The sequence below is a fragment of the Lissotriton helveticus genome, chromosome 11 (assembly GCF_964261635.1).
Source record: "Lissotriton helveticus chromosome 11, aLisHel1.1, whole genome shotgun sequence".
Classification (NCBI taxonomy): Eukaryota; Metazoa; Chordata; class Amphibia; order Caudata; family Salamandridae; genus Lissotriton; species Lissotriton helveticus.
In genome coordinates, this window is record NC_136072.1 from 1157317600 (window position 1) to 1157345223 (window position 27624).

The following is a 27624-nucleotide window of genomic DNA, read 5'->3' on the forward strand; positions in this document are numbered from 1 at the left end:
TAGGATTAGGAAGTACAGGAGTAATTGCCATAGTGTCTCCCCTTGCGAAGCACATGTTCTACTGCATGTTTTGTTAGAAGTTCCTGCACTTCTTGCAGTAATTGAGATAACTCCCTTTGTGAATGTATCTTTCTCTTTGGTTTTTTGTTGGAAGGTTGTTTGCTTAGCTCTATGCAATAACCGTACTGCATTATGTTTAACACCCATCTGTCCGAAGTTATTTCCTTCCACTCCTGGAGAAAAGATTTTAGTCTGCCTCCCACTGGTGTTGTATGATGACTGAACTGTTCGCTTATAGGATGTTGTCTTTGTGAAGGTAGTAATGCTGTGTGCACACTAGGTGATGTTTTTGTTAAGTGTGCCCCTTTTGGAATGCAGTCACTTGGTTGTGGTCTATGGAGCGCCTCTTTGTGGCTGACCTCTTCCGCGGGGGCGCCCAGGAATGGACTGTCTTCCCTGCTAATACTGCCAGTTCTGTTGCTGGCCCCTGTTGTTCAACCTGGCTTGATCCCTGGTATGTTTGCTGGTATGCTTGGTGTGAGGTAGTAGGTTTGTGACTACCTCTACCGGTGGTCTTCTTGACGAGGTGCCGCTCCGCATGCCTCTGAATTGAAGAGGGCCCATAGACCTTGCTGTCTTCTTTCTACCGATTTAGTTTATCATCAACAACGCTCTCAAACAATTGTTCTCCATTGAATAGTGAGTTAAATATGTTGCTTTGGACTTCTGGTTTGAAACCTGAGATTGTCATCCAAGCATGTCTTCTTTCTGTGATGCCAATCGTCATTTGTCTGCTCAATGTTTCTGCTGCATCAAGAGCTGACTTTAAGCATGTATTCGCAATATTTTTAACCCTTCCAGTAAGTGGGTAGGTCTCTTCTGGAACTGTTCTAGTAGGTGTTTCAGTAGTTCCCCTACCTCTTCCCAATTATCTTGTATGTTCCTTATTCTAATTTATATGCACTTGCTTTTCCCTGTTTTATGTCATTGCCTTTTACTTTGCATTGGTAGACAATCTCTGTAGTGAGATATTCATTGACCTTAACGGGAGTTTCTCCCAGAGCCTCATAACATTTTTGGAGAAGGGTTCTACACAGAAGTTATACCGGTCTTAGAAGACATGCATTCAATCAATCAATCAATCAAGGACATTTGTAGAGCGCACTACTCACCCGGAGGGTCTCAAGGCGCTTGGGAGGGGGGGGGGTGCTGCTACTGCTCGAACAGCCAGGTCTTGAGCTTCTTCCTGAAGGAGAGGTGGTCTTGGGTCAGGCGCAGGTCGGTCGGGAGGGAGTTCCAGGTCTTGGCGGCCAGGTAGGAGAAGGACCTTCCTCCTGTTGTCGTTCTTCGGATGCGGGGGACGGCGGCGAGGGCGTGACTGGCTGATCGGAGGTGGCGCTTGGGAGTGTAGAAGTTGATGCGGTTGTTGAGGTAGCTCGGGCCTTGATCGTGTAGGGCTTTGTGTGCGTGGGTGAGGAGACGGAAGGTCATTCTCTTGTTGACGGGGAGCCAGTGCAGGTCTCTCAGATGTCCGGAGATGTGGCTGCGTCGGGGGATGTCGAGGATAAGTCTGGCTGAGGCGTTCTGGATCCGCTGGAGTCTCTTCTGGAGCTTGGCGGTGGTTCCGGCGTAGAGGGCGTTGCCGTAGTCCAGTCGGCTGGTGACGAGGGCTTGGGTGACCGTCTTTCTGGTTTCGGTGGGGATCCACCGGAAGATCTTCCGTAGCATGCGCAGGATGTTGAAGCATGACGAGGAGACGGCGTTGACTTGTCTGGTCATGGAGAGGGAGGAGTCCAGGATGAAGCCCAGGTTGCGTGCGTGGTCTGTCGGTGTGGGTGCGGTGCCCAGGGCGGGGGGCCACCAGGAGTCGTCCCAGGCGGAGGGCGAGGAACCCAGGATGAGGACTTCCGTCTTGTCTGAGTTCAGTTTCAGGCGGCTGGTCGTCATCCACTCGGCTACAACTTTCATCTCTTCGTGAAGGTTGGCTCTGGCGGCGGCGGGGTCGTTGGTCAGGGAGAGGATCAGCTGGGTGTCATCGGCGTAGGAGATGATGTTCAGGTTGTGTTGGCGTGCGATGGTCGCGAGGGGGCTCATGTAGACGTTGAAGAGGGTGGGGCTCAGGGAGGATCCTTGAGGAACGCCGCAGATGACTCCGGTGGCCTCTGACTTGTACGGTGGTAGACGGACTCTCTGTGTTCTTCCGTCGAGGAAGGAGACGATCCATTCCAGTGCCTTCCCCTGGATTCCGATGTTGCTGAGGCGCTGCACTAGGGTGCGGTGGCAGACAGTGTCGAAAGCCGCGGAGAGGTCTAGGAGGATGAGGGCCGCTGTTTGTCCGTTGTCCATCAGGGCTCGGATGTCATCGGTGGCAGCGATGAGGGCGGTCTCGGTGCTGTGGTTGGCACGGAAGCCAGACTGTGAGGGGTCGAGGGATCCATTCGTCTCGAGGAAGGCGGCCAGCTGCTTGTTGACGGTCTTCTCGATGACTTTGGCTGGGAACGGGAGGAGCGAGATAGGGCGGTAATTCTTGAGTTCGGTGGGGTCCGCAGTGGGTTTCTTTAGTAGAGCGCTGAGCTCGGCGTGCTTCCAGCCCTCCGGGAAGGTGGCGGTGTCGAAGGAGGTGTTGATGATGTCCCGCAGGTGGGGTGCGATGACAGCGTCGGCCTTGTTGAAGACGTGGTGAGGGCAGGGGTCGGTCGGAGATCCGGAGTGGATGGAGTTCATCATGCGGACGGTGTCAACTGTACTGATCGGAGTCCAGGCGCGGAGAGTGGTGGTGGGCGGCGGTGCTGCGGTCGTGTGTGCGATGGTTGAGTGCTGAAGCTGTTGTGAATGTCCGTGATCTTGTTGTGGAAGTAGGAGGCGAGGGAGTTGCAGAGGTCTTGCGATGGGGTGATGTCGTTGTTTCCGGCGCTGGGGTTGGAGAGCTCTTTCACGATGTTGAAGAGTTCCTTGGAGTTGTGTGCGTTGTTGTCCAGCCGGTCCTGGAATGCAGTTCTCTTGGTGGCGCGGATCAGTTGGTGGTGCTTCCGGGTGGCGAGCTTGAGGGTGGTCATGTTGTCCGGTGTTGGTTCCCTTCTCCAGACTTTCTCGAGGGCTCGGCAGTCCTTCTTGGAGCTCTTGAGTTCGTCTGTGAACCATGGGGCTTTCTTGCTGCCGGGTCTGCTGGGCGGGGTCCTCAAAGGGGCGAGTTCGTCCGCGCAGTTGCTGATCCACTTCGTGAGGTTGTCGGTGGCCTGGCTGGGGTTCGCTGAGCTGGCGGGAGGGTGCTGACTCAGGGAAGCGGCGAGCTGGTCGGCTGTGATCTTGTTCCAGCTTCTTCGGGCAACCTGTTGCTTTTATGGTGGAGGGCGCACACTGAATGATGGCATGATATGTGGTGGTATTTTCTGGTAGGGATGGTTCCAAATCATGATCATCTGCAGGGTGAACATTGTAGTCTTCCCAGGAATAGTGCCCATACCCTGCTCCAGCAGGCCCATCACAAGGGGCTCCATCCCGATGAGGGCTACTTGGGTAAGAATATGAATTGTCTCACCTATCAGGATATTCTGGTGAAGGTGGGGCCTAGTGGTGGAGGAGAATGTCTGGGTGTAGCGCAGGTGAGGGAGGGGGTGGCTTGTAGCCTTGCCATTGTGTTTCTTGGGCATCAGATGCTGTGGTGCAACGATAGCAAGCTCCTCTTCAAAGTCAGCTTCTGTTTCGTGGGAATTGGGAACAGCATGGATGGCAGTTTTCCTGGGAGCGACTCAGCAGAAATCTTGTCAGTTTCTGGGTGCATGAAAAGCCACTTCTGCTTAGCATCAAGCTCTTAACTTAGTCTCCTCATTAAGGGAACCTTAGATTCCTCTGATATCAGAGGGGCCCTCAGTGTCAACTTGGTTTTTGGTCTCAGCGATGTTCCTATCATCAATTTAATCTACAAAGGGGTAGGATCTGTGCCTATAGGAAAGTGGGTTTCTGTTGCAGTAACACCCCCACTTTTTGACAGACTACTGATGCCCTTTTCTTGGTGTGCCCTGGGTCCCTGCCAATCAGGTTCCCAGGGCCTGTGTTATTTCCCCAAAAATTAACCCAACTGTCATCTTTGGCCGCATGTCAGCACCTGGTAAATGGTACCACAGGTTTCAGGCCCACGAGAGCAGCAGCCTCTCGACTCAGTGGTCCAGAAACATGTCTGGTGGTGGCAGCTGAAGGCAGCCACTCAGCCTGGACACTAGTGGTAAGTCGTTTTTCAAGGGGCATTTCTAGTATGCCCTGTCTGTACGTTTTTCTTCAATCCCATACTGGCATCAGTGTGGGCTTAATGTGCTGAGAAGTTTGATACCAAACATTTCGGTTTTCAGTGCAGCCATTATGGGGCTGTGGAGTTCATAATGACAAACTCCCAGCACCATATACTCCTAATGGCAGCACTGCACTTACAATGTCTAAGAATGGACTTAGACACTGTAGGGGTACAAGGCTCATGCATCTGTACCCTCACCACTGGTATAGGGCACCCAGCTGGAGGGGTGACTGATCTATGCCAGGGCAGTGGGTTGTAGGCATGGCACACAGGGATGTGTGCCATGTCGACTCTTCACTTTGTTCTGCACCAAGACACTCACCCTGCAAAGGTAGTGTGTGAGTGTCAGGGTACAGGGTCTCTAAGGGTGGCACAATAAGTGCTGCAGCCCTTAGAGGTCTTCTCTGGTCACAGTGCCGTGGTTACCTGTGGTATCATTTACAGGGGACTGACCTGTGGCCAGAGTGCGCCAATTGGCTTTGGTCTTCAATGCAGTTTTAGGGAAAGAACATAGGCCCTGGGTACCTGATTGGCAGGAGCCCAGCGCACACTCAGTCAAAGCACATCAGCAGTTCAGCAAAAAGTGGGGGCTACCATGCAGAAAGAGGGCATGTTCTCACAATAAGTGTCCCTGGCTTTATTGTGGAGTAATACTAATGCACCTCAGTTTGTTCTTTGCGAAGACCCCTTTAGTGTCGGTGCTGAGAGCATGTTGTCTTGATGATCCTACTCAAAGAACCCCACGGACAACATCTTGGAACTGGGTGTCGGTTGGGCTGCTAGGATGCGAAGCAGGTCATGTTCGCTAAAGATTTCAGGCATCTCACAGGATTACTACTGCAGCATTTTCGGTTGCGCCAAATACCTTTGCCTTGAGTATCTTACGGTCTTCTTATACTGAAAGGTGAAGCAGAACTCACAGTTCTAGTTATAGTCGAGGAGAGGCTGTGGTTGCAAACACTGTGCTAGTCCGCCCAGGGATTCTTCGCATTGCACCTTGGTCAAAACTGGAATGGTGTGTGTTCCATCATCCCCTTCATGAGTGCATACTTCAAAGCAAGCACCACAGAGATCGAAGATGACTCAACTGTTTCGAATAATGGAGCACTGGCTGCCAGGGCATATAATCAGTCAACGACTTTGGGAGTAGAGCGATATTTTCATCAGAAGAACTGTTAAACAGAGGTCAACTGCCCAGTTCTTGTTAGTCCACTAATTGGTCTAGAAAAGGGAAAGTTAGGCATGAAAAGGCAGAGAGGACATCATCTATCTCGGAGCAATTACTGACCTCGTTGGAACCCAATGGGAAGACAAAAATAATCTAAGGTGACGTCGTGCCCGTAGGCATCGTGATCTAAGGGAGGATTCAGAGCACATCACATGACTTAGAGCTTGTTCAAAGAAGAACAAGTTGCAACGTCCAAGACCAACACTAGACAGCAGCAGTATGAAGACCATATGTATGTACAGCCATAACTGCTGCAAACACTATTTTTAATGAACATGATCAGCATCCTTTAAAAGGAACTCTTTCGTCCCTAAGATGTTCGAGTTCTGTTTCTAAGAACACAACAATATGACACATAATGGGAAGGTCAAAGGCAAACATCTGTTCCCTGCCACCATATTCCCGGCCCCTGCACGCCATCTCTATCTTGACATTGGTCTGGAAGGTAGATAACATGCTCATTCCCCTACAAGGTAGGGAACATGCTGACTCCCTTACACCATTCAGGATTTCAGAGTCCGTCACCAATGTGCAGATATAATGGAAACTCTCGTCAGCACTCTATACTGTAGTCTAGAGGTTTGTGTTTGCAATGAGGGTATTTTATGTATCAAAGGGCCATTGAATTATCCTAAATCAAACAGATTATTTTAAAGGTAGGCTTGAGCTCACAGTGTTGGTGTTTGTAGCATTTTCTGGGTGGTGTAGTTCACAAATCATCCAGACAGCCATGTTCGTAACAGAGGCACATGTTTCGTCAGCAGAATCATATGGCAACACTAACCTCAGGCTTGCAAACACAGACCATAGTTACAAATGTGCTCTAGTTACGGTACAATACAAATGCTAAATTAACAATATACACCCACCAGGCTGTGTTGTTGCAGCAGATGTTGCAGTCGCTCCTGGGTGCTGGTTTGCTACAGAGTTTACTGCATTTTGGACACTTGCAGCCTGTGTTACAGGCTGCATGACTACAGGTCCTGGCGGGCGGAGGTACTGCTGGCCTGGTGCAGACACAATCTGGAGAACGTTTCCTGTTTTTTAATGGGAAAAATCATTAGTAAAATTATTTTTCTAAAGCGTGCCAAGTACAACACACAATATGTGCAGGCTGTGAGAGGAAAAATACGATATTAAACCCTATGCCTCAATTTGTCCGACCAAAGTCATAAAAGGTGAGACGCATGCTGTTTAGTTGGTAAATGGACATTTAATACTATGAATGATCCAATGTACGGAAAGCTAGTGAACCACATCATTGAAAATTGACATGTGCTATGCGGGAGATGGCCAATATAAACGGAATCCTAGTACTGAGCACTGAAATCGCCCGCATCAACGAGTCCCTCTTACCTTGCAGTTGCAGCGGCTGGCCTGCTGTAAGCTGGCGCAGCTGGCTCTGAGATAAGGTGAACTTGTTTCCTTGAAACTGCAGCGTGACTGGCGTCTCTGCCTGAGTTACCCGTCCATGTGCTCCGGGGATAGAGGCCAGTTGAGCGATCTTCACCACTTCACCACCTGCGAAACGAAGTGTGGAACAAGAAAGTTTCATTAGGACCTCAGGAGTGCTTGGTTCAACCCCAGTTCTGTTAGTTATACAGATGTCCAAGCACCACCCATGCCAGATCACAACTACTGCATTAAAATCTCATCCATGGGTTTCCAGGCAGCCTCGCATACATCTGGGAGAAAAGTCACATTCATTTAGGGTCCCTTTTTGACTTTCAAATTACACTGGCAGGGGGAAATGCGTAAATACACAGGTCCAAAATAGTGGGAAGTTTAACACTGATAAAAAGCAGGTCTGCCTGTAAACATGAGAATGATCGAATAATGCAGAGTTGTAATCTCTGGAGGAAACAAGGTGGTGTTGCCTTTTCAATAGCATGTCACCTTTATAAACATCCGAGTTTCACAAATGCACCTGTGAAAGAATCTGACCAAGAGGGCAACCACATACTATGGGTGGTTCATGTCAAAGAAAATTACAGGAGAGCCATTTCCTAGCTCTCAAATAATATACATATATAACTATATATATAGATATATAACTATATAGATATATAAAATTATATACGATATGACCGTGCAAATGAGATGCGTATTGCAGCCATGCTGTTGGAAAGGCAGCGTATTCTCCAGAGGAGGAAAGGAATGGTGTGGCACTTGGTATTGTCTGCACATTCAACAGAGCAGTGCACATACAAACAAAAAAGAAAGATCTTGTAGCTTTTCTTCACAGTTCAAAAATAGGCTACAAGTGCGTTTACGCTTTTAAGAAGTAGCTAGCTGGTGAGTGGATTAGTGTTTCAGTGTGAAAAGATTAAAAGTAAGACAGTGTCAATGAAAGACAGAAAACCACCTGGTCCGGAAGGAAGTGGTCCTTCCAGCAGTGGTGACATGCAGAACACAGGAGGCAAGGTAGGAAGAAATACACCTCTAAGACGTCAGACATTCCGTTGCTTGCTGTCCCACATTTCACCTCCCCCTCCCACCAACTCTATCATGACTCGCTGCTTAGGTGAAGGAAAGATACTTGAGGACCACCTCAGGGCATCTGAGAATAAAAACATCCAAATCAGATATGCTAAACATTCAATACTATGAACCAAGATTTGCATTATATTCTGGGATTTCACACAGAAACCCCAATTAGTGTTATTTTATTGTACTAGGTAACTGACCACACCAGGGCGTTCTTCCCTCAGGCCAGGGGTGATAACAGATGGATTGAATATATTTTTTAGCTGCTCATGGGTGTCACCTATATTATAATGCATCAGGTGCTGAAAGCCCCACGTCAGCCATCACATATCAAACGTAGGGTTCTAACCTGACAACCATGGCTTGGATCAAACCAGCTGCTCCTGCCCGACAATCGCCCAGCCCGGACTCGTCCTGCAGCTAGGCATCTTCCGAAAAGCCTCTGAAGGCTGCCAGCACTTCGTCAAACAGTCAGCCTTTCCCTTGAAGTGGAGGAGTCACTTCCCTGAAACCATCAATCACAACTTCCGGTTCACAATTCTTCTGACCAGAGGTTCCACAGACATAGCAGCAACCCAGGAGAAGGTCACTGTGCCCCAGAGGGTCAGATCCATCTCCCCACCAAGACTGAAGACGCCAGGACCACCAGGAGCCGCCCTGCACCAATACCCGGTTGTACCGGACCCCTTTGCAGCAACCAAGGCTTGTTTAGAGTCCAGCACGGAAACCAACACCACCAAGACTGACCTACTGACATGAACTCCTGCAATAGAGAGGCCATCACAGGGAGTGGCCCTGCTGTCCTGTTTTGTCATCCTCTGCAGGTCTGACCAAGACCTGTGAGCGCCTTCGATGAACAGTAACAGCCGACCAAAACCCTCTGCACCCGAGCTCCCCGGCCCAGGTCCAAGAACATCGACTGTGTCCCCCTATTGCCAAGACCCTAATGAACTGGACCACCCAATGGGAGCTCCCGGTCTTGTCCCACTTTGCAGCCTGTTTCTAAATCCCCCCCCATGTTGTCAAAATTGTACCACACAAGGCTACCAACCCTTGCAGCACCTCTGCACTAAGACACTCCACGACTGCTAGTGGATCTTGTGACCTTGGCACCCTAGCACCTAAGTCCTAAAGTCCTAAAGGGCCAGAAATACGATCGCAGATACTTGTATGAAATACATGTTTCTTTCTCCATAGGGAAGCATTCCAGCGTCAAAGTACAGTTGTGTAACATTTTTGCTTGACTGTAAAAATTGATAACTCAACAAGCACTCAACTAACTCTGAAGATCTTGGTGTCTACAAGAATATAAAAATCTGTTTTATTTTTCTAAATTAGCCTTGAGTTTCCCTAAAACAAAGTAAATTCTAATTGTGCTACTACTGGCTGAGAACTTTAACACCCCTTAAGTGCCTAGTAAATTGTACTCCACGTACCTGGGGTAGGGGGACGAATGAGGGTCCTTAGGGGATGCAGCATATCTTATGCCCCCCTAAGAGACCCACATACAAATTCCACCCAGACTGCCAGTGCAGGCTGCGTGACATTGTGCAAACCAGGAGTGGAAACACAACAGGACACACTCCTGTGTGTCATGCCAAAGTAACTGCATCTAATACTGATACTATTAGATCTCAGCGCCGCCTTCGACACTGTCTCCCATAGCATTTTGTTACATCAGCTGGGGGAGATTGGTGTCGGGGGACAGGCCCCTCGGTGGTTCCGCTCTTTCCTTGACAATCGCTCATTCTGCGTGGCTATTCCTCCCTTCAAGTCCAAATATTATCCTCTGGCCATGGGGGTTCCGCAGGGGTCCTCGCTGAGCCCCACGTTATTCAATCTGTACGTGAGACCGCTGGCTGAGGTCGCTAGGCAGTGGGGCCTGACCTTGGTCTCATATGCCAATGATACTCAGCTGGCGGTTACTCTCAGCGGGGACGCGGACCATGATGCCCCCAGGTTTCAGAAAGGACTGAAGGCTGTGGCCAACTGGCTGACGGCGAATTGCCTTCAGCTTAATGCCACTAAGACTGAGATTATGATTGTCGGGAAGAGAGTGGAGCTCTGGGGCGATAGATGGTGGCCCTCAGAATTTGGTCCAGTTCCAACTCCGGTTCTGGAACTAAGAAATCTGGGAGTCTGGTTGGACGCTGGCCTTTCTTTTGTCGGCCACACTAAGAAAACAGCAGCTTGCTGTTTTGGCGTTCTCCGAGGCTTAAGACCCGTGCTTAGATTTTTTGATGCCCCAACTAGGCAGCTGGTGATCCAGGCTACAGTTATCTCTCGCCTCGATTACGCCAGCTCTCTCCTGGTGGGAGCTAATTTGGCAGAGATCTCTCGCCTGCAGCGGGTACAAAACGCCGCGGCTAGAGCGATAGTCGGTCTGCCCAGATTTTGTCCTGTCTCCAATGTCCTTCGCTCTCTCCACTGGCTACCTGTCAGGAAGAGAATTGATTTTAAGGTCCTTTGTTTGGCTTTTAAAATTCTGAAGGGCATGGGGCCTCAGATCTTGTCTAATTTTTTGTCCCTCTATGTTCCAACGCGTGCTTTGCGCTCCGCTGGCCAGGCCCTTGCAGTGGTCCCACGTTTCAGGCGCTGTCGTGCTGGCGGCCGCTCTTTTTGTGTCAAGGCCGCAACTATCTGGAACTCCCTCCCTGTGGAAATTCGTCTGTTGGAGGACCATATGCTCTTTCGGAAAGCTATTAAAACATTTTTGTTTTGGTATTTCTGCCTAGTTTTCTTTTGTTTCTGGCTGCTTGTTGTGTTGTGCTTCTCTTGTTGGTGGCGCCAGGACGCTCCTTTGCTGGAGCAGCTGTGCGCAAAACAAATACATTTAACATAACATAACATAATATATGTACGTCACCCCTACAGCAGAGTGCATTATAGTTTATGTGAGGATATATCTGCATGACCCGATATGACCAGTGATGTCTAGTTCTATTGCTGGAGATTGCAAGTGAGCAAGAAAGCCATCTTAAGGTATGCACTGGGCACTGGCTAAAACGATTTCATGATGGGTTCACTGAAAAATATGGTGTTTGGTATCAAACACCTCGTATTATTAAACCCACACCGATTCCACTGATGGATTTATTAATACCTGCACACAGAGGGTAACTTAGAGGCAACCCTGAAACCTACCAGCCCTCTAGTGTGTTAGTGACTGGTGGTTAAGTCCAGCCTGCAGCCACAGATGAATTTCTGACACCCAGATGTGAGAGCCTTCGCTCTCCGGTGGTCAGGAACAATGCCTGCTCTGGTGAGATGTTATCACCTCCTCCTCCAGGAAGGCTGGTAAAATTAGTATTCTAAGGCAGAGGGCGTCAAAGAGCCCACCGCCTTTTGGTATGAAAGTCTTGCTTCTATAACAGGCGAGGATGCCAACCCCCCCCCCCCCCCCCCCCTACCCGGATTTGTTGGCTTGAACACACCTCTAGAGTGACCAAGTTTGATGTCAACATGTCTTCAGAAATTCCACCATTTTGTAAGTGGTGGAATTAGGAATTCTGGGACAGGGTGATGCCCACTCCCCAGAGGAAGTGGTTATCTAAGGGGTGTAGTGACCCTAGGGGTAAGTAGCCCATTGGCTACTACCCCTCACTCCCTTAAAGGCCCTAAATTGAGTATTTAGGGAACACCCTGATAACAAGACTTCAGATTTCAACAGATCAAGAAAAGGAGTGGACAAAGAAGAGTCCTATTACGAGAACTGTGGAACAACAACTGACTTGGCATCAATCCTGCTGCCCCCAACAATCGTGGAAGAAGCAGACTCGCCATGCCGCTGTGCAGTCTCCAAGAAACCCAGAAGCCTGGTACTGCATTGCCAATTGCCTGAAGAAACTCCCTTGGAGTAGAGGAGCTAATACCCTGCAGCCACAGGCACCAAAGACAGAAGGTGCGGGCCAGAAAAATAACTGCTCCCCAGCCAGCCCGACGCAGCAGCTCCCCAGGAAGAAGACCATGTGCTCCTGAAGGTCTCATCTGTCTCCCCACTGAGTGGGAGGATACCAGGACCAACTGGAGCTACACAAGACCAATACCCAGGGTTCCGGACCTCATGCAGCAGCCATGGCTTGTTGGACCTAGTTCAGACACCAAAGCCAAGAAAGACCAACCTGCAAGTCGAGGGACTTCAGGGACAGTGAGACCCACTTCATGAGTGGTCCAGATGTCCTGTTTGATAGGGGTGGGTGGAATTTCGTAGTCCTGCTACGCAAAGTTCTGCGAAATGGTAAAAAAAAACTCTGCAAACACGCAGAAATTTTGCCAACACGCGGAATTGCTTGTTTGCAATGCTTTTTTCCTGTTCGCGATCGCTGTCTGTGTGCTCGGGGAGAAATATCTCGCAAACACGCATTTTGAGAACGCGAACAAGCAAAAAATTCCGCTAAGCCGCGGGACTTAAAATTTTGGGCAATTTCGCATTTTCTCGTGAATGCGAAATTACCCAAATTCCGCAAGCGGAACGGAATTTACCGACCAGGCCTACTGTTTGCCCCTCTTTTGCAAAACGAAGACCAAGACTAGAGCGCAACTGCCGCCACTCGACTCCTCATAGCACCTATGCACCCGTGCTCTAGAGCCCAAGTCCCAGGAAGGTGATGGTGCCAATGGGGCACCTAGACCCACAAGCGCTAGACACATGCTTGGGTTTGCTCAGTCACTTTCTGCAGGCCCCCCTCCAACCGTAAGTGACTCCAGCACCGGATATGACGCCAAAAGACACCACTGCACCCAAGCCCCAGAGCCAGAGGATAAGTGGACCAAGGGTGTCCCTGGCTGCCCGAGGACCTCAACGGTTGAACCCCCCCCTGTGGGCTCCCCCCAGACTGGTCCCCGAGTCCAAGCTTGCAGCCTATATACCGACTCACTGCTCTCCCATTAAAGTGAATGGGACACCCAACATCGTGACACACCTCTGCACGTGGAAGCCCCAGAGCTTCCAGACGTGATCTGTTGGTGTATCCTTGGCCCTTGTCCCATACTCACCTTAAGTCCTAAAGAACAGTCCTGTAAGTCATTGTCAAGTGCCCAAATGCAATACATGTTTTTCCTCCACAGGATGAAATTACAGCTTCAGAAACTGAAATGGGTCCATTGTTTTAAAACTGTTAAAATTCAAAACTCGAAAAGTACTTAAACGAGTCAGATGATCATGGTATATAAATTGATATAAAGGTATGTGTTCTTTTTATAAATTGGGGTCGAATTTCTATATTGGTCTCGCTTACTGCCTTTGGGTGTGTAACAGATGCTTAGCACTACCCTCAGAGATGCCTAAATGCTCTCCTACACTACCACAAAAGAAAGCATTTGGGGTGCCATTTGTGCCTCTGCAATTCCTTTGTCGTTTGCCCAGACTCTTTACACAGTGTACCTCTTTTTGGTCCACCTGATACAGAGCCAGCTTCCTATAGGGTGAACTAAAGAAAAGGGTTGCTAATCCCCCCCACAAGTTCTTCTAGGGTCGGCAGGAACTAGTTTCAGGGTCTGGGGGAGCCAACTAAATACTAAATTTAGGGGCGTTTTAAGGTAGTTTTAGGTATGGGCCAATAGGCACCTTACCTGGGATGACTAGCATAGTCCAAGGCCTGATTGGAGAGGTCTCCCCATCTTCAATATGGCGGGGACTCAAAGATGTACTTCACCTCTCCTCCTTCGGGATGGAGTTGACAAAGGTGGGCACACCTCCTACTCCTCTAGGTTTTCCCACCCGTTTTCCCGCCCAAAGTGGGGGTGCAAACCAGGGGCTGCCATCTGCTGCTAGCAGCTGAGGCTGGTGGTCACATTACAAAGGCGGCAAGCCTTTGACATTTCACTCTCAAGCACTGTGCCCATCTTGGGGGAGGAGGTGTGACGACACTGCCCAGGATGTGCATTGTTTCTGATCCCAGAGAGCAGAGGCTCTCGACCCAGGGGTCCAGAAACATTTCTGGTGGTGGTAGGCTGCCTACCGCCAGTCTGTGACCACACAAGGTTTGGTAGGTTTTCAGGGGGCACCTCTGAGTACATAGTTCAATAAATCCCAAACTGGCATCAGTGCAGATTTATTGAGAGAAGGAGTTTGGTATCAAACACTCCTGGAGAGAAGCCATCATGGTGCTGTGGAACTCGAGTTGATGAGTTTCTAGCCCCTGTACTGTCTATGGCTTCCCTGGCACTGACAATATCAAAGAATGGATGTAAATGGTGTTGGGACATATCCCATACATATACTTAAGATGACTTGATAAATCCATACTGATACCAGTAGTGTATTTATTAAAACATGCACCCAGAGGGCACTTTAGAGGTGCCCCCTGAAAACCTACCAGCCTCTTAGTGTGCTGGCTGACTGGTATAGTCGAGCCTGGCACCATAGAAATGTTTCTGACCCCCTGCAGGTGATTGCTCACGCTCTCGGAGTCCAGAAACAATGCCTGCTCTGAAGGAAGGTGTTTACACCACCCCCAGCAGGATGGCTAGTGATTTAGCATATCAAAGGCCAGGGGGCTTCAAAGCCCCTCTTGCCTTTTATATGCGACCCGTCTTTCCCCAGACCTGGGAGATGCCACCCCCTGCCAGAGGCCCATTTGGCACCGTGACAGGTGTGAAATTAGCTATATAAAAAGGCTTGTTGCACCACCAGGCTAGTCACACCCCTAAAGTGGGTTGCCAGATGTTATCTATGAAAGACTAGTTCCATCTTGTTTTTGATGGAATTAGAAACTTTGGGATAGGGTTATGCCCATTTCCCACAGGAAGTGGTCATATAGGGGATGTAGTGACCCCAAGGGTAAGTAGACCACTGGCTGCTACCCGTCACTCCCCTAAACACCACTAAATTCAGTATTTAGGTGGCCTCTTGGCACCAGGAATTCAGAATCGCCTGACTAAAGAAGAAGGACAACGAAGAGCCGAAGAACACAAGAACTGTGGACTAGCTGTGGACCTGATGCCAAACCATGCATGCTGCTCCTGACAATTGCAACGACCTGACTCATCCTGCAGGTGTGCATCCTTCAAAAGCCTTGGAGGGATGCCAGCACTTCGCCAACCAGCCAGGATCTCCCTTGAAGTGGGAGGCGGCACTTCTGTGCAACCACCGACCACATTGATGCCAGCACTTCGCCAACCAGTCAGGATCTCCCTTGAAGTGGGAGGCGGCACTTCCCTGCAACCACCGACCACATTGACCTGGTACACAGTTTTGCTGACCAGTGGGTCCACCAACAAAGCAGTTGCCCAGGAAGACATCCATGCACTCCAGGAGGTCATATTTGTCTCCCCGCCAAATTTCGAAGCGCCAGGACAACCAGGAGCCACCCTGCACCAATATCTCGTGTATTAGAGCCTTTGGAGCAGTCACAGCTTGTTCAGTGTTCAGCCGGACACCACCAAGACAGACCTACCGACGTGGGACGTCAGCACCAGAGAGGCCATCGTCGAGAGTGGCCTTGCTGTCCTTTTTGTCTACCTCCCCAGGACGACCTAAAAAGTGAGTGCCTCCAAACCAAGTAAAGAGCTGGACAAAACACCTCTGCACCCAAGCCCCAAAGCCCAAGTCCGAGCCTACAGACGGTGCACTCTTGCTCCAGAGACCCTCAAGAGTCGAGACTCCATTTGAGTTCTGCTGGACTGGTCCCACTGTCCCCCACTTGCAACCTTTTTCTGTTACAGGTTTTCCCATTGATTTCAGTGGTATCGTTTGAGGCTACCCTTGTGACCTGCACCTCACACCAGGGCATGTAAACCAGAACTGCTGGTGGTCCTAAGGACCATGGCCGTTACTTACCTCAAGTCCAGAAGACCAATCCTGTACCTCGATTGCAAGTGCCCCTATGCAGTGCATAGGTCTGCACTCGAGGCTTGTGCCTCAAATCTGCCGGCTGTATTTTCGGTGTTTCTGAAAATCGTTATTTCGAAAACTGCTTATTTAATTTCGTAGATCTTGGTGTTTAAATATAAAATTCTCTGTTATTTTTCTACATTGATGTCAGATTTCCTTATTGAGTGTGCGCCTAAATTATTGACTTGGTATATGCAACAAATGCCTAACACTCCCCTTTGATAAGCCTATGGCTGCATGACCATAATACCACAAATAGAACACCTTGGGATTGTTAAAGCAGGCCCATGTAAGCTAGTAAGGAATACCTGGACTCTGCACAGTCCACTTCATATTGTTACACTTTATAGAGAGCCAGCTTCCCATATCAGCCATTCCAGAGAGACCACTAGCGAAAGTCGATAACTAACCATGCAGTCAAAGGAATCACAACCTACATTGGTCTAGTCTGCAATTATAATCTAAGTTTACCTATGACAGATCTGCGGAGTGTCTGATGGCAAGCAGAGATGCACACAACAATATGACCAAAGCTATGGATTGTTTAGATGTACCCGGTAAAGACAGAATGCACCGCAGTAAAAGAATTGAAACTTTTTTTAATCTCACATTTTCTCAAGACAAAGAGCAATTTTTGTATCTCAGGTGTTAAGAGACTTCAGTTGTAAAAAATGACGGCAAGCAGAGAGTTCGATTTATGTGGAAGTCAAAATGACTTTTGCAAAACTCGGAGTGTAAGACAGAATAAGGTTTAAAGGATTGCCCAGACCTTCCATTTTGCACACCCTTCTGGTTAATGTAATTGCTACATTAAAAAAGACCTTGTAATACAGATCAAAAAGTGAGGTAACAAGCATTTGCAATGCAATAGGACCCGCATTTATGCGAGACCTATTGCATTGAAAACGGGAGTGCGGGCGGAGGGCAGGGAGCAAGAATGCACAAACGGGAGGGCAGGGGTGGGGACCGAGAAGGCACGGACTGCGGGAGGGTGAGGAGACACGGGTTGAAAATAGGGCTGGAAGTAAAGGGTCAGTAGCCATGGAAGGATACAAATGACGGCATGGTCATCGTGAGGAGGGACTAACAAGCCTAAAACCAATCGGAAGGCAGCATTTAGGACCTAAGCCAATGAAAAAGATGGGCGGAGACTAGGTGGAGCTTCCACACTATACTGAATACTGCATGCCTCGCAAAGCAAGCAGCGCATGCGCTGCAACGCTAGGCTCGACCTAAAAAGAAAAAGGATGCATCAATGTCCAAAGGACTTTGTTTAATTGCTATGGACAGTGTATTCTGAATGAGAGGTGGCTGGGTGTGCTTTCTGTGTGAGATGAGGAGGTACATTCTGTAAGCATTTTGAGTATCTTTAATTACTGAAGTAGCAAAAAGCATATTGGTGGAAGACTATAGGCAAGAGGAAAGGAAAACTTGTGCTACCACAGTTACTATCATAGATGACTGTTGTAGCCCAATGATGGATTATGTTACTTACCCTGTAAGCATCTGTTCTTGACATGTAGAGCTGTAGATTCATATGCTTTGCAAACTCCTACCATCTAGTTTTGGGTCTGGATGTTTGCAAGTTGTTTTTGTTCGGCAAAATCTTTTCCAGTCACAAGGTAAGGTGACTCCTCCTTTCGGTGATAGTGCACATGGGCATCAACTTCATTGTCAGATGGTTTTACCGCAAGAGGGTGAGAATGGAGTAAGTGAGTGAAGTATAAAGATGTCCATGTGTATATAATGTAAATAATAAGAACTGCAACAACTACACGTGTCCGGGAAAGTGGAAGGGCGCACGTGACTCTACAGCTCTACATGCCAAAAACAGATGCTTATAGGGTAAGTAACATTATCCGTTCGAGGCATGTGTGCTGTAGATATACATGCTTTGCATAGACTATATAGCGGTATTTTCCCAAATCGCTGGCTAACCAGTAGGTGTTGCAGTTGTAAGAAAAAGTGTCTTTAGCACTGCTTGTCCTACATTAGCTTGTTGACGTGCTAACACATCCACACAATAATGTTTAGTAAAGGTGTGTGGTGTAGATCATGTAGCTGCTTTACAAATATCAGCTATGGGAATGTGACCTGAAACGGCCATGGACGCTCCTATTTTACGAATGGGCTCTAGGAGGTATAAAGTTATTTTAGCTTTAGCATTGCATGTTTGAATACATTTAACAATCCATCTAGAAATACCAGATTTAGAGATAGGATTTTGTTTGTGAGGTGTAGCAAATGCAATAAACAGTTGCTTCGTTTTACAAAAATCATTTGTCCTTTCAATATAGTATAATAGCTCTCTTCTAACATCAAGTGTGTGAAGAGTTCTTTCTGCCACTGACTCAGGTTGAGGAAAGAAAACAGGTAACTCAACTAATTGTTTAATATGAAAAGCAGAGACCATTTTGGGAAGGAATTTTGGGCTTGTACGAAGAACTACTATATCTTTATGAAGTTGAAAGAAGGGTTCTTATTAAGTTAATGCCTGTAACTCGTCAACTCTCCTTGATGAAGTGATAGCAATCAGGAAAGCAACTTTCCATTCGAGGAACTGTAAAGGCCAATTGTATAAAGGCTCAAAAGGTGGACCCATGAATCTTGTGAGAACAATGTTAAGATTTCCAACTGGTGCAGGTGGTACCCTAGGTGCTATTACTCTTTTAGGGCCTTCCATAAAGGCTTTCATTACTGGAACCTTGAATAAAGAGAAGTGTTGTCTGTTTTGCAAATATGCAGCTACTGCTGCAAGGTGCAATCAAATGGATGTATAGGCTAAATTAGCTCGCTGTAGATGCAAAAGGTAACAAATAATATTTTGTGTAGATGCATTTAGCGGATCCATATTGTTCTTGTTACAATATACAGCTAATCTTTTCCATTTCGCAGCATAACATGCTGTGGTGGTATGCTTTCTTGCCTCTTTAAAAATTGTCATACAATCTGGCGGCAAATTTGAGTATCCAAACTCTGACTTCAGGAGCCAAATCACTAGGTTGAGGTCCATGGGGTTTGGGTGTCTGATTTCTCCATGGTCCATATTGAGAAGGCTGGAATAGAGGTGCAGCTTTGGATGTGGAACTACTGATGGTTCCAAGAGTGTGATGAACCATGGTTGATGGGCGCAGGTGGGAGCCACTAAAATTAGTGTGAGTGGTGTTTGCCTGAGCTTCCAAACTAGAAACGGAAGGAGAGGGAGAGGTGCAAAGGCGTAAGCAAATATCTCTGACAAATTCATCCATAGCAAAACACACAAGATGATGGACGGAATGTTGCACATTGGCAAAACATTCACCCCAGTCACTGATCTGGGTTTAATCCATCGCTATTTTGCTCACCACGCCACCCCAGTTCATCCATGCCATATGCAAATCAGTCTTGACCCTGTGCCTCATGGGAACAGTCCAGCCCGAACTGCCAAGCCATGTCTTCCCTGGACCGGAATCAAGCATCCTAGGACCGGTTTCTGGCTGTCAGCCGTCATCAGCCAGGATAGCTTGACTCCAGTGGCGTAGTGAGCACGGGACCCACGTCTGGGCATACCCTTCCACCATAGGGCATTGCCTTTGGATAGATGGTGTGGGAACCTGGAGGCGAAGTCTGGACATTTTGAGTTGTCTACTGTGGCAAAGAGATCTATTTGTGGGAATCCCCATTTTGACGTTTTGAAGGAGAACCTGGGGATGAAGTTCCCATTCATGCATTTGTTGCCGCATCTTGCTGAGGTCGGTAATTTGATTGTTCATTCCTGGGAGGTGCTCTGCCAGAAGATGAATTCTGTAATGAACTGCCCAACGTCAATAGGTCTGAGAGAGGCGTGACAGTTGTAGAGTGTGTCTCCCTCCTAGTTCTTATACAACATACATGGCTGTCATATTGTCCATGCAGACTAGGACAACTTCCCCTATGAGGTGAGGCTGAAAAGCTTTCAGTGCCAGATACACAGCTAGAAGCTCAAGGTAGTTGATGTGGAGACTTTTGTGCTTGTTGTTCCATAGACATTGAATTGCTAAATTCTGTAGATGGGCAACCCAACTCGTCATAGTTGCGTCTGTGTTAGTATGATCTGTGGAACAGGGTCGATGAAGGGTCGCCCCTTTGATACGTTTTTTGTGTTCCACCACTGCAGAAAGATATGGGTGTGACTGTCTTCCAACACTAGATCTGTTAATTGACCCTGTGATTGATTCCACTGACGTGCTAAGCATTCCTGTAGGGGACGCATGTGTAATCTTACATGAGGCACTATTGCAATGCATGATGCAATCATTCCTAGTAGTTGCATGAAAGTTCTGACTGTTAAGTATTGGTTTGTCTGAAACTTTAGTAACAGAGTTCTAAGATTTTGAATTCTGGCTGTATTGGAAGAGGCTAGAGCTATGTGAGTATTAAAGTCGCTCCTAGATAGGACTGCATTTGTGAAGGTTGAAGCCGAGATGTCTTCGTATTGACTGTAAAGCCCAATTGATGGAGAAGGTCTAATGTAGTTTGAGTGTGTTGCTAACAGTTTTGGTGTGTGCTGGCTTTGACGAGCCAATCGTCTAAATATGGGAAGACATGATTTTGTTGTCTTCCAAGAAGAGGAGCAATTACTGCTAGACATTTTGTTAACACTCTGGGTGCAGTAGGAACTCAGAATGGGAGCATTTTGAACTGACAGTGATTTCCTGCTATCACAAATCTGAGATATTTGCGATGTGCCGGGTGCACTGGAATGTGGAAGCACACGTCTTTTAAGTCTAGTGTGGACATAAAGTCGCCTTGCTGTAGAAGTGGGAGCACTTGCTGAAGCGTTACCATATGGAAATGATATGACTGTACGTACAGGTTTAAACTTCTTGGGTCCAAAATTGGTCTTGGGGGCACATCTTATTTGGGGATTAGGAAGTACAGCGAGTGAACCCCTAACCCTTGGTGTTGTAATGGCACTGGTTCTATAGCTCCCTTTGTTAAAAGGGCTTGTACCGCTTGTTTGAGGAGCTGTAGGTGTTGTGAACAGAGTTTGTGGGTGTGCGGTGGAATATTGGGAGGACTGCTGGTAAGCTCCAGGCAATAACCATGTTGGATAATGTCCAATACCCATTTGTCTGATGTTATTTATTGCCAACAGTGTAAAATGATTGGTGGGACATGTAGGCAAGTCACTGCTTATTGGGAGGAGGGGAGTTACGTGTTGGCGTACCTTTACTCCTACCCTTGAAATTGTTTCCTCAGTGCCCTCCGCTATAGACACCTCTAGATGGAAAGAGTTGTCTGTTGGGTTTATATGAGGAGGCATTGGGTCTGAGGGATTACCGTTGGACCCTCCTCTATAAAATGAACAACGAAAGGAGCCTCTGTAGAGGGGTCTGAAGAGCTCCCATAGACTTTGATACTTGTGTGTCATTCAGGTTTTTGTGGGCATCATCTACTGGAGGTCCAAAAAGGTATTCTTTGTGAAAAGGAGTATTGAGGATATGCTCCTGGACTTCTGGTTTAAATCCTGAAATCCTAAGCCATGCATCTCGTCTAAGGAGAATGCTGGTATTAATTCCCCTTGCTGCAGTGTCAGCAGCATCTAAAGCACATCTGATGGAAGAATTAGATATAAATGTACTTGCTTGTACTAATTCTTGTGCTTTTTTCTTATGCTCTTCTGGGAAGTGTTGAAGTAGGTCTTCCATTTCGTCCCAGTGGGCCTGTCATATCTGGCTAATAGGCCTTGTGTTTTGGCAATATGCCATTGGTTAGCGGCTTGAGCAGCTACTCTTTTACCTGATGCATCGATTAACTTAGACTCCTTGTCTGGGAGCCTCATCTGCTGAAGTTTGTGAATTCGCTCTTTTGCAAGCATTAGATACTACTAAAGAATCTAAAGGCAACTTTCCTTTAATAATAAAAATGGGATCAGACAGTGGAGGTTTATATTTCTTATCAACCCTAGGTGTTAATATGCGGGCATGCACAGGGTCTTTAAAGATGTCATCGGTATGTTGCATCATGCGTTTTAACATAGGCAAATTTTGACTTGTTCTATGTGTAGAACCTAGGGCCAGATGTACGACCAAGGATTTTGCAACTGGGAAATTGCGTCGCAATAGCGACTAGCAATTTGAGAGTTGCAAATTCGTATGTACTACAGTGTCTGCGACAGTGATTGTGATTCCCAAAGGGGTCGTAAATTGCATGCCTCATGCATATTCATGAGGCACTCACAATTTGCAACCCCATTGGGAATGGCTGGCCCTCCCAGGTATGGTGGCCTGCTGGGCTCAGCAGACCTCCATGTCTGGGACTGCTTTTCAATAAAGCAGTTTTTTTTAATGCACCCCATTTTCCTTAAAGGAAAATGGGATGTATTTAAAAAAAGAAAAATTAAACGTTTTCTTTTCATTTTTTAAGGGCAGGTAGTGGTCCCTGGGACCACTGTCTGGCGTAAAAAATATTTTCCCCTGCATTTGCAAAAGGGAAGGGATCCGCTGGGGACCCCTTCCTAATTGCCACTGCATTGCCATCCGGCGGTAAATTGTGATGGTTTTACGACCGCAATTGTGGTCGCAAAACATTCATACATGGAGTTTAGTGTCGCAATTATGAAGGGATGCCCTTGGAACGCCCCTTCCTAATTTCGAGTCACAAATCCTATTTAGCGAGTCACAAATAAAGTGCTAAATAGGGTTTGTACATGGCCCTGTAGGTGTTTGCATGCGCAAACGGGTCACATACCGTTTGCGCATGCAAAAAAAGTGTTGTACATCTGGTCCTAGTCTCTCGAATAAAAAATCTTCTAAATTTTCTTTGTATAATGTAACACCATAATACGATGCTAGTCTAGAAATCAACTCTTGATATTCTACATTATCATCAGGAGGGGATGGTTTCGGAGGATATAAATCAAGATTGTTAATCATGGGTGGATCATTATAATAGTCATCCCCTGGGTCTGTTGGTAGTGGACTATTGTCATTATCATCATCCCCTATATCAGGTTGCATATGTGGAGAACCCTGAGGTGTTATGCGTAAAGGATCTGAGCCTGGCAATTGTGGTAGTAAAGAAGATGGTGGAGAGGATTGAGGAATAGAATAGATAGGGTGTGTAACCATATCCTCCTTTTTTAGAAGGATTTTGTAGCCAGTGTCCTCTGCGCCAACTTTTCTTTTGGAAGGTGTAACTGCTTTAGCCAATATATGTCCAGTATCTGGATTAGTATCATTTTTTTGATGCTTGTGGTCCAGTTTTTCCTTCATAATGTTCAGGATAGGTTCCGGAGGCTTTTGAAGGGCATCTCTTGATTTCTGTGATGAAGGTCGCGGTGCCAAACTGGACTTGTCTTTTTTGCCTTTTGGAGCCGAAGGTTTTGGTTCTGAAAATGACTTTTCTTGACTCGGTCCCAAGCCGGTAAGGCTTGACTAACTGTTTTGGTGCCAGGACAGAAGGCGGGGGCGTCGGAAACATCGTCTCAGTGCCAACCATGGCCCGAAGGCAGTGTTGGTGCCGAAGCCTTTTGCCTAATGGGAGAGTTTGAGGGGCAAAGAGGCTTTGTTAAACACGGCACCCTGTCCCAGTGTAACATGTTCGGACTCCAACTCTATTTCCCGCTTGGAATCCGATTCTGGGACAGAGAAGGCTTCCTCTTCTTCCGCTGCCGACGCTTCCATCTCTTCATGTTCGCTATCTTTCCCGAAGATATCCGGAGTGCGTTCAATGTTTTTGTTGCTGCATGTCTCTTTGTCAAGCCAGACGATCCCACAAAATCTTTTTTGATCCGAACGATCGACAAGCATCGCAGTCCTCTTCTTTGTGCTCCGGTGAGAGGCACAAGTTGCAGACTTTATGCAGGTCGATGCGCGGGTACTTGGTGAGGCACCGAGGATAAAATTGAAAAGGAGTACGTTCCATCGACAGAAGACCGGCTAGCATGGTAAAGAGTAGAAGTCAATCAACGTGTTTAGGCCTGAAGTCTGCCCACGATGTCTTTGACAGAAGATGAAGAGTTTTCCAATTTATTCAATCCACGTAGAATAGTGAAACGAGTAAGAGAACAATACTGTCAAGAGTATAGTGGATTGCGCATCAAAGGGAACCCGAAGGACGGTTTTGAACTGGAGCACCGCAAACCACGTCCGAACCCGATTGCGGAAAGAAAACAATCTAACGATGGAGTCAATGCCCATGTGCACCCATGTGCACTATCTCTGAAAGGAGGCATCACCTTACCTAGTGACTGGAAAGACTTCTTCGATGAAAAACACCTTGCAAACATCCGGACCGAACACTAGATGGCAGGAGTACGCAAAGCATGTGTATCTACAGCACACATGCCTCAAACACAGGGTTACTTGACCGATCAAGCAAAGAGCTTCAGCACCCAGAGACTGATTGCAGAAACCACATCACCTGCACTTTCACACATGGTTCTTTTTGCGATCTGTGTTGGTTTATTCATTATCCCGCGTGAAGGCTTTACACAGCCATAAAACAAACTACCGCAGTCTTAAGGTTGCATTACACTTTAAGGACAACTACATTCCTTGCACGAAACCACAGGAGCAGGTAAGAGCAGAGAAACTGTGACCACAAGGGAAGGGACCAGAGTTACCAAGGAGGTTTTGTTTAACCCAGACCTGACAATAAAAGGTCCTCCGTGAGGATTGGGACAACATATTTTGGACAGATTTCCCCACCCTATACCAAAAAGAGGGATGTGAGGAAACTAGGTGGCGAGTTAGATTTAAAAAGAAGGGAGAGAAGCAGATGTTCTAAAAGGGGGCATGTCATGGATGGAAATGGCTGGACCCTACAATCTTCCCTTTTTATTTTTTTCCAAAGAGTTCTGTACACTGCTAACTTATGTCTGCTTAAAAAAAACAAATGGGAAAAAAAATCAATCACCTGTGAGGTCTTATGCACAACCTTCCACAATAACATTTTCCGTACGATACAATGGTTGTTAGGTGAACTTGAACTACAACACAAAATTAGTCAAAGGAAGCAAGTATGTTAGTAGGTCTTCTCTCAACATGTTGTCTGTCCAATGAGCTTCTCCAGACACCAGAGGAGTACAAATATATTGTCAAACAGTAAGAACATTTTGAGATTCTGGGGATGCATGGATGAGAGTGGGCACAGCCTTGTGTGAACAATAGTTAAGGTATACAGTAACCAAGTGCTTATGTTTAGTGCTGGCAGGCTATGGTTGAGAAGGAGTAGTTTCTGTCCTGTAACTCCAGTTCTGTAGTAGGGGTATCTCTGTTATAGTCATAATCTAGTGAATAGTCCCGCCCATGTGCGTGGACCCCGGAGCAATAAAAAATAATCTCTTAGTGTCGAAAAATGCAGAACTGCACAGACACTTAAGAGAGAATTTAAAGACAGATAATGCAGCCTAATAAGGCTACACTGTCCAGTACTTCAACTAGAAATTCCACCACAAAAATCCACAAAACAGCAAAGCCTGTACAGATTTCCCTTGCTTTACAGCAAAATCCCTCAGGAATGATAGAGAGAAGAACCTGGACAGACAAGCCCCATAGGCTGCCATTATGTGGCTCAGAACAGGATACTGTGCCTTTAAGAGAACTTTCCAGAACTTCACAGTATCCCAGAATGCCCTGCAGGTCCCAGTTACTTTCAGTTCTTTTTGAAGGCGTAACACGCCAGACCTATAGCATTCCTTACATGAAAAACTTTCTCCACCGGGGAGGCGGGCGGGCGCTTATGACTATAACAGAGATACCCCTACTACAGAACTGGAGTTACAGGACAGAAACTACTCCTTCTGTAGTAGGGGATCTCTGTGTATAGTCGTAATTTAGTGAATAGAATGGCAAGCCCATCCCCACACCAAGCGGCGGTGGAGAAAGAAGAAATAACGCCACTATTGTGCGAACAGATTCCGCAGCGAAGCCTGCCCAACCTGAGCGTCTGCCCTGGCATCAGCGTCCAGGCAGTAATGCATAGCAAAGGTATGGACCGACTTCCAAGTGGCCCCCTTGCAGATCTCTGCAATGGGAACATTACGAAGCAACGCTGTCGTGGCAGCTTTGCCCCTGGTGGAATGAGCCTTAGGTTTGCCCCCTAAGGTCTTATTAGCTTTGTAGTAACACAATTGAATGCAGGACACAATCCACCTCGAGATGGACTGCTTAGAGGTAGCAAGACCCGTCCTGACTGATCCATAATTGATGAACAATTGGTCTGACCTACGAATATCTTTGGTTTTATCCAGATAAAATTTCAGCACCCTCCTAACATCCAGTGAATGCAAAGACCTTTCCGCTGGAGATGAAGGATTCTGAAAGAACGTAGGTAAAGTTATAGTCTGGTTGATATGAAAATCAGAAATAACCTTGGGAAGAAACTTAGGGTGAGTACGCATAACAACCTTAGCAGCATGAAATACAGTATAAGGTTCTTGGCAACACAACGCCTGAATTTCACACACCCTGCGGGCCGATGTAATGGCCACGAGGAACGCCGCCTTCCAGGACAGGTGCCGCAACAAAGCCTTATGAATAGGTTCAAAAGGCTCCTTCATCAACCTGGACAGCACCACATTCAAGTCCCATGAAGGCGAAGGAAGCCTGACAGGAGGGAACACTTTCTTCAAGCCTTCCAGAAAATCTTTGATCACAGGGATCTGGAAGAAGGAAGTCTGTGAAGGGCATTTCCTGTAGGCAGTCAAAGCAGCCACATGAACCTTAATGGAATGGACATTAAGGCCAGACTGTGCCAGATGTAGCAGATATGGAAGGATGACATCCTCCTTGCATGTCGTAGGGTCATAGTTCTTAGACTTGCACCAGATGCAAAACCTCTTCCACTTGTAAGCATAGGAAGTCCTAGTGGAAGGTCGCTTAGCCTCCTTCAGTATGTCCATACAATCCTCTGGGAGATTCAGATGGCCATATTGCACTATTTAAGGAGCCATGCCGCCAAACTCAAAGACGAGAGGTTGGGGTGCACCATCCGCCCCCCGAACTTCGTGAGAAGGTCCGGCCTGCACGGCAGCTTCATGTGAGGAAGGAGAGACCGGTGAAGCAGGTCCGTGAACCACCACTGTCTGGGCCATTCCGGAGCAATCAGAATCATCCTCGCCCTGGATTGGGACAGCTTGATGAGAACCGTCGGGATCAGGGGAATGGGCGGAAAAGCGTACAGAAAGCTGTTCGGCCAGTTGATCCATAACGCGTTCCCCAGCGTCCCCGGCTGGTTGTACCTGGAGGCGAAGTCTCGGCAATTGCTGTTTTCGGAGGTGGCGAACAGATCTACGTCTGGAGTTCCCCACCTTGCGAAGACTTCTCCTAGTACTTCGTCGTTTATGACCCATTCGTGGTATTCCTTAATCAGTCTGCTCAGTTCGTCTGCCTGAACATTCTGCACACCTGGCAGATGGGTGGCCGTTATCGACAGTCCTCGGGCCAGAAGCCAGTGCCAGATCGCCTGCGCCTCCTGCGACAGAGTGCGGGATCTCGAGCCCCCCTGCTTGTTGAGGTAATACATCGTTGTCGTGTTGTCCGTCTGTACAAGCAGAGAGTTGGTCTGAAAGGACGGATGAAAGGCCTTCAGTGCCAAGTGAACAGCTCTGAGTTCCAGGAAATTGATGTGGTACGAGGACTCCGTCGAGGACCACGTCCCTTGAATCTGTAGGTCTCCGGAGTGCGCTCCCCAGCCCTGGAGAGAAGCATCCGTCACGATAGTCTGAGTGGGAATGTCCTTGTGGAAGGGAACCCCTCTGAGGAGATTCTCCGCTGAACACCACCACTTCAGAGACTGAAGAGCATGTAGAGACAGTCGTAT

The 27624-nt window shown here is 47.6% G+C and overlaps 1 protein-coding gene across 11 annotated transcripts in view; it reads right to left on the reverse strand.

The window, feature by feature from the left end:
• EP400 (E1A binding protein p400) overlaps positions 1-27624 on the reverse strand; it is a 522955-nt gene that overhangs the window by 244198 nt on the left and 251133 nt on the right. For all 11 annotated transcript variants that reach the window (XM_078667964.1, XM_078667963.1, XM_078667968.1 and 8 more), the window contains 2 exons: positions 6873-7037; positions 6386-6553 (listed from right to left, as the gene is read on the reverse strand). In XM_078667964.1, coding sequence (XP_078524090.1) covers positions 6386-6553; positions 6873-7037 — 333 coding nt within the window. The remainder of the gene's footprint in view (positions 1-6385; positions 6554-6872; positions 7038-27624) is intronic.